This window comes from Babylonia areolata, chromosome 33 (genome assembly GCF_041734735.1).
Source record: "Babylonia areolata isolate BAREFJ2019XMU chromosome 33, ASM4173473v1, whole genome shotgun sequence".
NCBI lineage: Eukaryota > Metazoa > Mollusca > Gastropoda > Neogastropoda > Buccinidae > Babylonia > Babylonia areolata.
Window position 1 is genome coordinate 18,609,822 of NC_134908.1, and position 14,717 is coordinate 18,624,538.

Genomic DNA, 14,717 nt, shown 5'->3' on the forward strand with positions numbered 1-14,717 from the left:
CGATAAGATAATATCATGTTCTCAAGAACACCCATTGTTGTAAGCCTGGAGGGTAGGTACGGAGTTTTTAAAGTGAAATGAGTCATCCTGTACAATAAACTGTTGTCAGACCATTTACAAAACTTGCTATACAGATATGGCACATTCGTCCAACCACACCTAAAACCCACAGGTACTTTAAATTGATAAAAGTGTTTAAAGAGATACTGAAAATTCTTCTGTTCCTTTTTGTTTTTCACTGACGCTAATTCTGCACCTATTTCAAGACACTCATAATGGGTCAATCCAGAGTAAGTCCACGCATCCATGAGGACTAATTTAAAACACTTGTTTCGTGAAGCCACCAATCCCCGGCAGTCAGGACTGCTGAAGGGACAGTGTTCTGTTTCGTCCCTTCCATCTTCACACTCTGTCACCAGATTACAGTCCAGATGTTGGTGGATATAGTAGTAATTTGCAGAACAGTTAAAAAGGCCATTTGTCAGCTGTTCTGGCTTGTAGATTTCATATAACTCAGACACGAATAATTTCAGACCAGAATGTACAGAAAGTCTATATTTAAGCTCTAATTTCATGTATGATGTGTGAATAATTTTAACTAAAGGCCATTCAGAAGTGCACACAATTTCATAACTCTGCTTAGCTGCATTTGGTTTTAAATACAATTGAATCCAGAAGAAATTATCAAAATCCGAACACATCTTATACTCGTGTATCTGTTGAAGGCTCATCATAATCCAATCAGAAGGTACTCTCCATTCTATACTATATGTAAATTCAACTTGTGTAACTGGTCGCAAACATGAGAATGGTGTTATTACATATCCATCATATTGATATATATATTGAACAATAAACTGGTGAGTGTTAATCGTTTCCAATGAGAGTTCTACCAAAGGCCTATTGACATTTCTTATCACCATGCTGTTTGATTCAAAGAACATTTGCTCAAAGATATGGGCATCGCATACCAATGACCATCCACAATTTTGTATTGCAAATTCCCGGTCCTTAGAAGAATCACACCAGGGCTCTAGTCTCTTAACCTCAGCACGAATTAACATACCGTGTGGCTCTTCAACATGCAGGTCACAGTAGGTGTTGAAATGACCACAAATTCCAAACACAGCTGTTTGATTGTATGGTGTAAATTTGTTCTTACAATCTTGAGTATCCTCGCGCAACAACTTCATGTTTTTAGTAATGTAGTCAATACCTGGACACACGTCACATATGGTGAGCGGACCAGTGGGGGTATCCAAGCTCTCATAATCACACATGTGGCAGTTTGTCAATCCACACAGCACCGATATCCACATGGAAAAGACATGTACACTGCCCGCTTTGGTGGTAAGACTTGAAGCTGACATTCTGTCCGTTGAAGCGTGTGGTTAGTTTCTGGACCATATATAGTGATGTCAGACTTGTCTGATGCCAATGATGTTTCTGGACCATATATAGTGATGTCAGACTTGTCTGATGCCAGTGATGTTTAACTTTAGACGAAAATCCATCATCTTCCCTGCACCACCCATGCCTTAAATCATCACTGCTTTCCCTGTTCCTCTCTACTCAATTAGTATTATAGAAAAAGAATATAAACGAAATAAAATAAACTAACTAGTCAATCAGCAGAATCACAACAAAGAGCCAGTTGGGCTCCACATTAAACTCTGAACTATTTAAAACACATGTTGAGTTGATTATCATATATATATATATATATATGTGTGTGTGTGTGTGTGTGTGTGTGTGTGTGTGTGTGTGAGTGTGAGAGAGAGAATATACTTTGTCTGTGAACTGCAAATCTTACTCAGATTAGGAGAAAAATACTCGTCATCCCACCAAAAACCGTTTGTTTGTTTTTTGGGGTTTTGGGGGTTTGTTTGTTTGTTTGTTTGTTTTGTGTGTGTGTGTGTGTGTGTGTGTGTGTGTGTGTGTGTGTGTGTGTGTGTGTGTGTGTGTGTGTGTGTTTGTTTAAACAGAGGCCAACTCCCTTCATTATTTTGAGAGAAACCCCCGAAAGTGGAGTATGGCTGCCTACATGGCGGGGGTAAAAACGGTCACACACATAAAGGCCCACTCGTGTACATACGAGTGAACGTGGGAGTTGCTGCCCATGAACGCAGAAGAAGAAGAAGAATTTTGAGAGAAACATTCACAGTTTTTGAAGACAAGCATTTGTTTTCACATATTCCGACAATGAAAAGCCATTCTGGGTCACGTGTAGCTTGAAGCAAGTAGTTTTAAATACATATCCTCTTCTTGAAATAAGTTGTTGAAAATAGATCTACTCTGCTTGAAAGAAGGTGACTGAAATAGATCTCTCCTTCAAACGAGCAGATTAAAATAGATCTCCTCTGCTTGAAAGAAACAGATTAAAATAATTATCCTCTGGAAACAAATATTTCAAAAGATAAATCTCATCTTCTTGAAACAAGCAGATCAAAACAGATCTCCTCTGCATGAAACAAGTAGATTAAAATAGGTCTCATCTCGACCTTGACCTTGACCTTGACGTTGTAGCTGTTTGAGGCCCAGTGATGGGCCAGTTCATCTTTCCAATTTCTCGTACATTTTAAGTGGCATGCGTGGCACTGGTACGTGTGGCAAATACTAAATAATCAAGACTGACAAGTTGGAGTGTAGAGACTCGCCAAATCTGTCCAATGAGCGTCGAGCCTGCCTTTGAAGCTCTTTATGGATGGGAGGTCATTCCACATGTTGACCACCTTCAGACAAGCACATTAAAACCGATCTCACCTGAAATATTTTAGGAACAAAGCCACAAAGCCACAGATGTGTTGAACGTAAGCACACAGTCAGTTTATTGTGTAACGGTTTCCATTCTGCGGCCTTGGAGACTGGGGAGGGCCATCCTTCTGGACTGTCATGGGCAGCATTGTCTGAGAGCAGCTGCTTCCCCTTGGCCAGTGACGCCTTACTATCTGCCAAGGGCGACAGTCCACAGAGGTAAATATGGCTATTCCTTTTGTTGCGGTGGTTATTTTAAGGGAGAACAAGCGTTTTGCGGAGAGACTGTGTCTTGAACACGGCCTCTGATAGTTTGATTTTATCCTTTGTTCGCATGGCAGTCAAAATTGACGTATTGTGACTGGCAGATGTCATTATATTCCACATGAATTACGTATATAGCTGTGAAGTGAGTACACTTGCAGGCAATAGATTTGGAATGCCCGAAGTTTGCAGATCGTCGAAATTTGTTCATTGCAGAGGATTATTTGAATCCAGACTCCTTTGTTTTAGTTCAATTTTGCAATTAGCTATAAAGTTGGGAGGACGATGTGTCAAAATCTGAAAGTGGCCCCTAGATTTGACAAGTTGCTGACTTTAATCAATGCTTTGCCACTGAAGCGGTTTTTCACACTGTGGGCCGATGAGAAGTAAAAGAGCATGTGCAGAAGGGAATCCCCGGGATTTTTTTTTTAAGACCACAGGTTAGCTGCCTGAGTGCACTTTGTGTGTGTCTTGAATATGAAGATAACATAGCCTTCAAGGCAAACTGTAACCACGGGTCCCTGCCCTGTCAAGGGTAACTTGCCTTCAGGCAAAATGATTTTTGTCTGGAATAGGGCCCCTGGGAGGCGGTGGGGTTTTTGGTAGGGACATCTTTCGAGCTAGGGGCAGCTCTGAGGTGGCACTGGTTTCGATGGAGAGTGGTCGTCTGTGTTTTGATGGTGTATGACTTGTGGTTGCCAGATGTATCATGCCATTACAGTGTTCTTTGTGGCTGTGGGTGTGTTGTTGAATTCCAAAACAAAAGTGTCCAGTTTCTTTTAATCCTCCTAGCTGACGTTCCATGAATTAACTCATACTACTCCAGGTACTAGTTAACTCATACCGCCAGTCAGTGAGTCGTTGGATGCCATTCCAACATTGGAGGAAACCCAGAAAGCTATCCGTCTGCTATCCAGTGGCAAAGCCCCTGGCTCAGACTCCATTCCAGCTGAGGTCTACAAAAAAGGTGGTATGGCGCTGACTGAGAAGCTTCATCAGCTGTTCCAGCTCATCTGGCAGCATGAGGCAGTTCCACAGGACTTCAAAGACGCTTCCATCATACACCTGTACAAGCGCAAAGGAAATCGTCAGGCCTGTGACAACCATCGTGGAATATCCCTGCTGTCCGTCGCAGGCAAGACTCTGGCCAGAGTGCTACTCAACCGTCTCATAGCGCACCTTGAGCAAGGTCTCCTACCAGAGAGCCAGTGTGGCTTCCGGAAAGAACGCGGGACTATCGACATAGTGTTTACTGCCAGGCAGCTCCAGGAGAAGTGTCAGGAACAGAACGCCAACCTTTACTCCACCTATCTCGATCTGATCAAGGCCTTCGATACTGTTAGCAGAGATGGCCTTTGGAGAATCATGGCGAAGTACGGATGTCCCAGAAAGTTCATCACCATCATACGGCAACTACACGATGGGATGCTGGCCCGAGTCCAAGACAACGGAGAGAATTTGGAACACAAACTCAGCGTGATGTCTGAATCACTTCCACTCTTCATGGAGGAGGGATACCTGACCAGTTGATGCTAGGGTTTTGACGTTGTTGGCACAATTTTCCGATCTCCCAGGTCAATTTACGTGCAGACCTGCAAGTGCCCGAACCCCCTTCGTGTGTATACACAAGCAGAATATCAAATACGCACATTAAAAGATCCTGTAATCCATGTCAGCGTTCGCTGGGTTATGGAAACAAGAACATACCCAGTACACCCCCCCCCCCCGCCCCCCCGAAAATGGTGTATGGCTGCCTACATGGCAGGGTTAATAAACAAAACGGTCATACACGTTAACTCACTCAGTACGGCTAGTCCTCTCTTCTCCTCTACACAGACCCCTCGGATGTCCAGTGGGTGTCTGAATGACCCAACCTTTAGCTTCCGTCGTCAGAATTGTGGTATTCTTTGTCAACATTCACCTCTTCAGTATAAGAGCCTTCCGCTTGCAATATTTTGATGATGGTAACTGGGGTGAAACGCTGTTAGCGTCGTCTCTTTCGCCGTTCGTATGGAGAGAGTTAAAGGCCACTCGTGTGCATGCGAGTGAACGTGGGAGTTGAAGCCCACGAACGAGGAAGAAGAAGATGGAGAAGAATAACGTTGTCAAACCGGTAGCCATTTTTTTGTTGTTGGTGCGGATTAGACCTGAAGTGTTAGTCTGTTTGTTCAGTGTTCGCTTTCTCCAAGCACCGGCGAACTGCTTGTTATGACTCAATGTGTGATGCACCAGTCCTGGTTTCACTGTCAAAGTGAATCCAGGGACCTGCCACAGTCACACACTGTGATCAATGTCTCAGTCCAAGCTCGCGAGTTAACTCTTTCCATACGAACGGCGAAAGAGACGACGTTAACAGCGTTTCACCCCAATTACCATCATCAAAATATTGCAAGCGGAAGGCTCTTATACTGAAGAGGTGAATGTTGACAAAGAATACCACAATTCTGACGACGGAAACTAAAGGTTGGGTCATTCAGACACCCACTAGACATCCGAGGTGTCTGTGTAGAGGAGAAGAGAGGACTGGCCGTACTGAGTGAGTTAACTCTTTCAGGACGGCCAATCCTCCCCCTGTCTTTCGGCTACACACACACGTAACATTTTACGCGTTCTGACCATTTCGTTTACTTACCTCGCATTGTAGGCAGCCATACACCGTTTTCAGGGTTGTGCATGCTAGGTATGTTCTTGTTACCATAACCCACCGAACGCTGACATGGATTACAGGATCTTTAACGTGCGTGTTTCATTTTCTGTGAGTGTATACATACAAAGGGGGTTCAGGCACTAGCAGGTCTGCTCATTTGTTGACCTGGGAGATGGGAAAAATCTCCATCCTTGACCCATCTGGTGCGACGAGGATCGAACTCAGGACACTCGGGCGAGAACCCAGTGCTGTGACCATTTGACCACTGCACCCGTCATCAAACCTGTTCGTGGCTGTGTTTTCATATACTGATATTTGGCTTGAGGCTGTTGTGGTTCCTGTATTTGTATTTGCCTGTTTCTTGCTCTTCTTCTTCTTCTTCGTTCGTGGGCTGCAACTCCCACGTTCACTCAAATGTGCACGAGTGGGGGTTAACGTGTATAGCCGTTTTAACCCCGCCATGTAGGCAACCATACTCCGTTTTCGGGGGTATTTGCCTGTTTCAATCACGCTTTCAGCTTTTACTATTTGTGTGCCTTTATTTTGTTGTTCTGTTACATTTTTTTTTAATTAAAAAGAAGAAAAAACAACAACCCTGTCGGCTTCCATCTCAGACACCTCCCTCTGTCGTTCACAGTACATGAAGGAAAAATTGTCCAAGAGTAAAACCTGACAGGGATGCAGTGGATGTGTCTCTAAGTACATGTTGATTGGTAAGAAAATTTGTCCAGACACACATGGCTGCAAGGTAATTTAGGGAAAACACGGTAATACCAACCGGCAACTGAATCTCAGCTGTGCGAATCACACCAACAAAGATTCGAAACAAACTCCTGTCAACACTGGAACATGAAGTATCGTTATGAGCGATGGGTTAGAAGAAGAAATCCCAAACTACAACACTGACACTGTTTCTGTGAGACCGCATCCTCTCTCAGGATTGTTGCGGTGGTAAGAACAACACGATCAGTTTCCGTAACTCTTTTCAGGACGTTTTCCAAGAGCACATAACCACACGAAAATGGGGAAAACACATTTTACGAAGCCCGGGATTTAACTCTCTCCATACGAACGGCGAAAGAGACGACGTTAACAGCATTTCACCCCAATTACCATCATCAAAATATTGCAAGTGGAAGGCTCTTATACTGAAGAGGTGAATGTTGACAAAGAATACCACAATTCTGACGACGGAAGCTAAAGGTTGGGTCATTCAGACACCCACTGGACATCCGAGGGGTCTGTATAAAGGAGAAGAGAGGACTGGCCGTACTGAGTGAGTGCAGTGGATGTGTCTCTAAGTACATGTTGATTGGTAAGGAAATTTGTCCAGACACACATGGCTGCAAGGTAATTTAGGGAAAACACGGTAATACCAACCGGCAACTGAATCTCTGCTGTGCGAATCACACCAACAAAGATTTGAAACAAACTCCTGTCAACACTGGAACATGAAGTATCGTTATGAGCGATGGGTTAGAAGAAGAAATCCCAAACTACAACACTGACACTGTTTCTGTGAGACCGCATCCTCTCTCAGGATTGTTGCCGTGGTAAGAACAACACGAACAGTTTCCGTAACTCTTTTCAAGACGTTTTCCAAGAGCACATAACCACACGAAAATGGGGAAAACACATTTTACGAAGCCCGGGATTTAACTCTCTCCATACGAACGGCGAAAGAGACGACGTTAACAGCATTTCACCCCAATTACCATCATCAAAATATTGCAAGTGGAAGGCTCTTATACTGAAGAGGTGAATGTTGACAAAGAATACCACAATTCTGACGACGGAAGCTAAAGGTTGGGTCATTCAGACACCCACTGGACATCCGAGGGGTCTGTGTAAAGGAGAAGAGAGGACTGGCCGTACTGAGTGAGTGCAGTGGATGTGTCTCTAAGTACATGTTGATTGGCAAGAAAATTTGTCCAGACACACATGGCTGCAAGGTAATTTAGGGAAAACACGGTAATCCCAAACTACAACACTGACACTGTTTCTGTGAGACCGCATCCTCTCTCAGGATTGTTGTGGTGGTAAGAACAACACGAACAGTTTCCGTAACTCTTTTCAGGACGTTTTCCAAGAGCACACAACCACACGAAAATGGGAAAAAAAAACACATTTTACGAAGCCCGGGATTTAAGGAATACTCGGTACATAGTTTTCACAGCGCACGGTTATGACTTATATAAAATGTCTTGGCCTCTCAAAGCAGAACTTCACATGACATCACACCAACTGTAAAGTAAACACAAAGAACAATGAACAGAGTGTAATGTGGTCATGCCAGCCCTAACTCAGAAAACCAATGATGTTGAAACCTGTAATGTGATTTATCGTTCTCCTCTCTCTCTCTCTCTCTCTCTCTCTCTCTCTCTCTCTCTCACACACACACTCTCCGTTTCCTATTATATCTCCACAAAATCAAGTGTCAATGTTGAACTTAATATAAATCACACGAATGATGTATTATCTATTAACAAACACACACACATTCGTGCGCACACACATGCAGAGACACACGCGCGCGCGCACGCACGCACGCACACAGACATACACAGACACAGACACACACACACACACACACACACACACACACACAGCATTTCGTTATTTAAAGTCAACGTAATTTCCTGAAGGGAGGAACGGATTTAAACATATCGGAGTGATATACTGTGCTTAGAAATACTCTGTGCTTTGAAGGTGAACGGATCTTAACCCGCTGTTTAGTAATGAAACCTTTCTTGCCTCCAGAAATTACGGAACACGTGTTACCAGTTTCAAACGTTAACATTTTTTGAAAAAAGTTATATATTTCAAACTGTTCTTTATTAAAGTTAGCTAGCCATGTGTTAAATAGTCCAGTTGGTTGTTTATTGTAGGTCCCCACATGAACCTCTTTTCAAATAATAATCAACAGAAGTAGTGCATACAATATTTGATTATTGATTTTTTCCCCCCCTAATCCCGCTTCCCCCGTCCCGCCTCTCACACACACCCTTCCAATATTATGTTTTGTCTCTCTCCAATCGCTGACACTCACCCTCTCCATTTTAGATTTTGTACTCTATCCTTTCCACATTTTGTTCTCTGTCTCTCTGTCTGTCTGTCTGTCTGTCTGTCTCTTCCTTTCTTAGTCCCCTCCCCCTTACCCCCACCCCGACCCACCCACCCCTCCCCTCCACCTCAACTGCCCCCCTTTTCATTCGAATATACAGAAATGTCGATTTCTAATTAATAATAACAATCATCATTATGATAGAAATGATAATAATCCAAATGATAATAATAATATCATTTATTTTCAGTCTAATATCATCATCTTAGATGAACAGACTATAAATAAATAAACGAACGAACGACGGATCTTAACCCTTTCACCACCAGTCAATTTAGAGTGCAAAATTCCCTTGTGTTACAAAGACAGAAAACATGGTGTCTAAGAATAGCTGGGGATTCCCCCTGTGATGTGTAGAAAATATGGCCTATCCTACCACCGAAATTAAAGAGCAGTAGGTTCATGGATAACAGACCCATGATCTGTTCACCCTTCAGTGACATGGTCCTCTACGTAGCTGCTGCATAAAATGCCAGTTTGGCAGTGAAAGGGTTAATAGAGAAAACCCACTGATCATAAGCTTTTGTGTGGAGAGTAGAACACCGTTGACGGATACGAATTTGTTAAGTTATTGTTAGGGCAAAGGTTAATGTTATAATTACTCAAAACAAAAGAGAAAAAAAAATCTTTGAGTTCACAGAGCACGATGTTATATCTTAGTGTGTATGTTATTTCATCGTATATCATAGTTTACAACTGAAGTATATATTTCCTACGAGGTATTTAACAAAACTATATGAATAAGTAAACAAATAAGCCAAAAGATGAAAAAAAAGAAAGAAAAAAATAGATACGAATGAAAAAAAGAAGAAGAAAACTGTACCTTTCAGAACATTCTTTAATGCCAGGAGGTGTTTGGAAGTGCTCGATAAGGGTGATGATCAAATCAAAATTTTTGAATCTTTTGAATCTGATGATGCTCAAATGACCCTCCATATTAGGTATGGTTTAGACATACATCAACGTCTTGTAGAAACATCACTTAGACTGAAAGTCAATGCACTACATATTCATTTTCGCCTATATACCTACTCCTAATATATATTTATTAATTTTTTTTCGATGCTGTCTGAAAATACAAACACTGGATTGTCACTTTGCATTTTGTACTGGAAAACATTTGCACAAAGTGTGATCAAGTCTAATGGTCATCAACCTCACATTCCTTGTCGTTACCAAACATGACACATTTGTTTGGTAACCACTATTTACAGTCCTGATTCTTGCTTTATTGTGTGTTAGTTTTGTGTTGGTTTTGCTTTGTTTTGTACTGTTTCATTAGGGTTTCTTTTGTAGTAGTTGAATTTTTCTTTACTTTCATTTGAATTCATTTCATACGGTGCGGATAACGAGGGGGAGATTTTGTTGTAGCTAAATATTTCATAACTTTCATTTGAATGTGTGCATAACGATTTCGAAACTTTCATTTGAATGTGTGCATATTACCTCAATGAAGGACATGCAGTTTCCTTAGAGAGGTGCACTGAATGGTGCTGCTGTAACCTTGGAACATACTTGGACCACAGCATCCAATCACAGTGACTCAATGTTCCAAGCTTCCAGCCGCCAATCAGAAGTTGAAACACTCCACCAATGAAATGACACATCTGCGCTCTAAAAATGGAATATCGTGCTGTCTGGAACTGCTGTATTTTCACCACAGTTTGTTTCAGTCACGTGTTTCACGTGCACTTCACACCCGCTACACTGCTTGCAAGCATTTCTATGCCAGTCTAAAAATACAAACACACCCAACGATAATATGTATTACTGTTTCAAAGACATTCGCCAAAAATGTGCAGAAAATCGAACTTGATATTGAAAAAAAGAGAGAAGAAAATAACTTAAAAATCACTGTCAGTTCATACATTTCTTCTTCTTCTTTTTCTCCTTCATGTTATAATTTAATAATTGTTCTTTTCATATTTATATTGTTATTGGAATATTCCAGTGTTACATTCTCAGCCTTTTTTTTTTTTCCTTTTATTTTCATGTTTTGTTTTGTTACTGTGCAGAATAGTATATATATATATATATATATATATATATATATATATATATAAAGAAAAAAAAGAAGGCTTTTAATCACCAAATTCTTAAAGATTTAATCAACCAATGAGTTAGTCCTCCACTGTTCCTCCTCCTCCACCTCCTTCGTCATTTTTCCAACTGTCTTTGATGCTGTCTATCTGGCATTAACCCCACACTGCAATTAGAAATCCTGCCCCCACCCCATCTCTCCTCGGAGTTACACAGGAATATAGAGTGGTGGCCTAGTGGTGAAGCATCCACTGAGGAGTCAACAGAATCTGAGAGCAGAGCAGCCAGCCACCCAGTGTCCTACAGCGAGGCAAAGATGACACTGAGAAACAGCTTCAGGAAAGCATGGCTCCAACGTCTGGACATCAGGTTGAAAGACGAAAAAGACGGCATCCATGAGCAGCACAGATCACAATCTTCAGACTGCGAACAGGACACTGTCAGCTCCTCTCCCATCTGTACCGTCTGAAGATATCAAATACTGACCAATGCCCTTGTGGCACAGGCCCAAAGACCCCCCTCCCATATCCTGCAGTCCTGCCACACCTTCGACGCTCTGAGACACCAGGCATGGCCCAGCCCGGTGGAGCTCCAGGAGAAACTGTGGGGACAGGGGTCCCTGCGATGGAGTGTGGACTTCGTTGTCCTGACCGGACTGAAAGTCTAGTGTGGCCAGGGAACGTGGAAGAAGAAGAAGAAGAATCACACACTTGCCAGTATTCCACCCCCTCCAGTACACCTTGAGTGGTGGTCAGTGCACTCGTCATTTTGATCAGATGATAAACCGAGGACCTGTGTCTGACATGCAGTTAGCACGTTAAAAAGAACCCACAGCAACAAATGGGTTGATCCTGGCAAAATTCTATAGAATATTCCGCTTTGATAGGAAAACAAATTCACTTGTAGACAGGAAAAAAATGGTAGTGCTGCATTGTAGTGACACACTCTCCTTGGGGAGAGCAGCCCTAATTTCACACAGGTAAATCTGTAGTGACAAACGGTAACAGTACACTACACTACACTCCAACAGAATACAATACAGGACCGTAATCTTTATGCAGAGATGCCTGCTGAGACCAAATGTGAAACAACACAACACGACACGTTCTAATACAACATAACAGAACACAACACACGACACGACATGACACAATACAATGACACAACGACAGAACTTGATATGGACATGGATACTTACATAGAACTTGTTCTCAGTCAGAGACCAAAGCTCTAGGCGCTTTACAAACATGGAGTCGTTTGCACAACAGGCTGCCTACCTGGGTAGAACCAAATGACAGCTGCAACTGGGTGTTCATAAATTGTTTCCTGTTTCATTTCTTTAACCAGGTTTTAGTCACGCTCACACACACACAGTCAGGTAGCATCTAACGTGTATTACTGTTTTCTATATTTACGTAGCCATACTCCATTTTCGAGGGTGTGCAAGCTTGGTGTGTTCTTGTTTCCATAACCCGCCAAACGCTGACACGGATTACAAGATCTTTAATGTGCATTTTTGCTCTTCTGCTTGCGTATACACATGAAGGGGGTTCAGGCACTATCAGGTCTGCATATATGTAGACCTGGGAGATCGGAAAAAAACAACATGGCTTTACATGACACAACCACATGACCACATGACATAAAACAAAAGAATAGAATCCAATTCAGTGCAATGCAATGCAATCCAGTGCAATAGACTGCAGATGATTCAGTACATGGGTAATATTAGACAGATGGCTTGTGTTGCTTGTAACCTTTGGTGAAGATTTAAACTGTGAAGAAGTTTTAATGTTAAGCTCATTATTTCCTTTGAGGGTACAAATGACTCTTAAACCATACATGTGTGTTGCGGACTCTTACTTTAAGAAATGCGTAAGCTTATGTAGCGTGTAATTTTACAACAAAATACAAAGACGGACAGGATGAAACAAGCTCCTGTCCCAGCAGTAATGTCCATTCCAATGGAACCATGTTGATTTGTGACCGGTGTTATAAGATTGCTAACAGTCTGTCTGGATATGCTAATGAGAAAGCGAGCTATATAGAGAGAGCTGAAGATTACTGCAAATCAACTGGAGGACGGCTAGGATGGCCAAAGTGTGATTTTGACATAATTAGTATACTTCAAAATAGAACAGAAGAATATTTCTATGAGACAGGAAAATGGGTTGGTTTGTTCATTGGAGACTTGTCTTTTCCAAATATGTATAAACATTGTTTGACTCACGAAGATAGAACCGTTATTCATAACTCAGTTTCTTTATGTTTCGCTGGTTATTCGCCCCATGTAAAACATTCACTTATCTGTGTTCTCATCCAGTTTGAACTGGATTGTTTCCTTCTCATAACTTGTAAAGACATATCAAATCCTTATCCGTATGATTTTGGGGCAATGTGTGAAATCACACAAAACAAGATAGAGATGAATGTTTTTCACACACAAGGGATTTCTTTTACCAACACAAGTTCTTTTATGTCTGTGGGACAGCAACATGCATGCCCAGATGGCCAGTTAACTCATTCTTTTTTTCTGTGTGGCTCCAACCTGTTTAAAGTGTGTGGTGAAGAAAATACAACCTGCACCTTTTTTGATCAGTTGTCACACATCAACACATCCGACTCTCCAGATCGTCAATTTTCTGTTAATAACATTTTTGTGTGTGAAAATGATATCACTATATCATACACTCTGGTGTGTGACTTCATCAATGATTGTGAGGATAAGAGTGATGAATCCTTTTGTAAACACCCTGTTTGTATCGATGAATTTCGATGTGCCAACAGTCAATGTGTGACCTATGACGGGGTATGTGATCGAGTGTCCCACTGTCTGGATGATTCGGATGAAGAGGTGTGTGATGAATTTAAGCTCACAGACACCTTAAAACAGTTAGGTCCACCTCCAGCTCTTGTTAACTTCGATGGCATCAGATACTTCATCTCCACTCCAATGAATATCAGTGAGTCCTGTCCCGACAGCCACTATCGCTGTCCTGGTGACGTCAATAACTGCCTACCTGTCTACACACGGTGCAATGGAATGTACGACTGTATTGACCATGAGGATGAAGAGGGGTGTGAACAACTGAAATGTCCAGGACTTTTTCGGTGCAGGCTTTCAACAATGTGTTTACACAGTGACCACTTGTGTGATGGTTGGCCTCATTGCTCAATGAATGATGATGAAATAGGATGTGGCATAGCATGTCCCGTGAACTGTCTGTGTCAAGGTCACTCATTTGTGTGTCCTCGGCCTTTCTCTGCAGCTCTCTTCCCTCAGCTCCGCTTCCTGGATGCTGAAGGTTCAGGTATGACACTGGCTGATGTGAGTCACAATAACTACCTTATTGGTGTGGTTTTTGCACACTGTTCTGTCACACACATTCCTGAAACACACCTGGTAAACATGAGGTTCCTTGATCTCAGTAATAACAAACTGCAATGCGTCAACCTGACTTCTCTATTTGTGTTACAAAATCTCCAAGCACTCTCCCTGTCCAACAACCCCCTTACCTCACTCCACGCTAGTCTCTCACCAGTTAACCAGCACAGTGCACTCACAGTGCTGGATCTGTCCCACACCATGCTGACAGTGTTTGACTCTAAAGTCCTCTCACTGTTTCACCACATACAGAAACTGAATTTAACCTTCACTTCCATTCACACCATCAGTTCAGCTGGATTTCGTTTCACACCACAGTTAACTGAGCTCTACATGGATGGCAGCCCTGTTAAAAAGTTTCCACCTGACATATTTAAAGCTGTTTCTAAACTGTGCTTTATATCCACACAAAATTATAGACTTTGCTGCAATGAAATACTTCCTGACACTTTCGATGATGGAGATTCAGCTTGCATTGCCCCACAAGATGAAGTTTCTTCCTG

At 42.1% G+C, this 14,717-nt stretch overlaps 1 protein-coding gene across 1 annotated transcript in view; it reads right to left on the reverse strand.

Moving 5' to 3' along the window:
• LOC143277093 (UDP-glucuronosyltransferase 1A10-like) overlaps nucleotides 1-14,717 on the reverse strand; it is a 30,561-nt gene that overhangs the window by 12,681 nt on the left and 3,163 nt on the right. Inside the window, exon 3 of the mRNA XM_076581831.1 lies at nucleotides 2,764-2,948. Coding sequence (XP_076437946.1) covers nucleotides 2,764-2,948 — 185 coding nt within the window. The remainder of the gene's footprint in view (nucleotides 1-2,763; nucleotides 2,949-14,717) is intronic.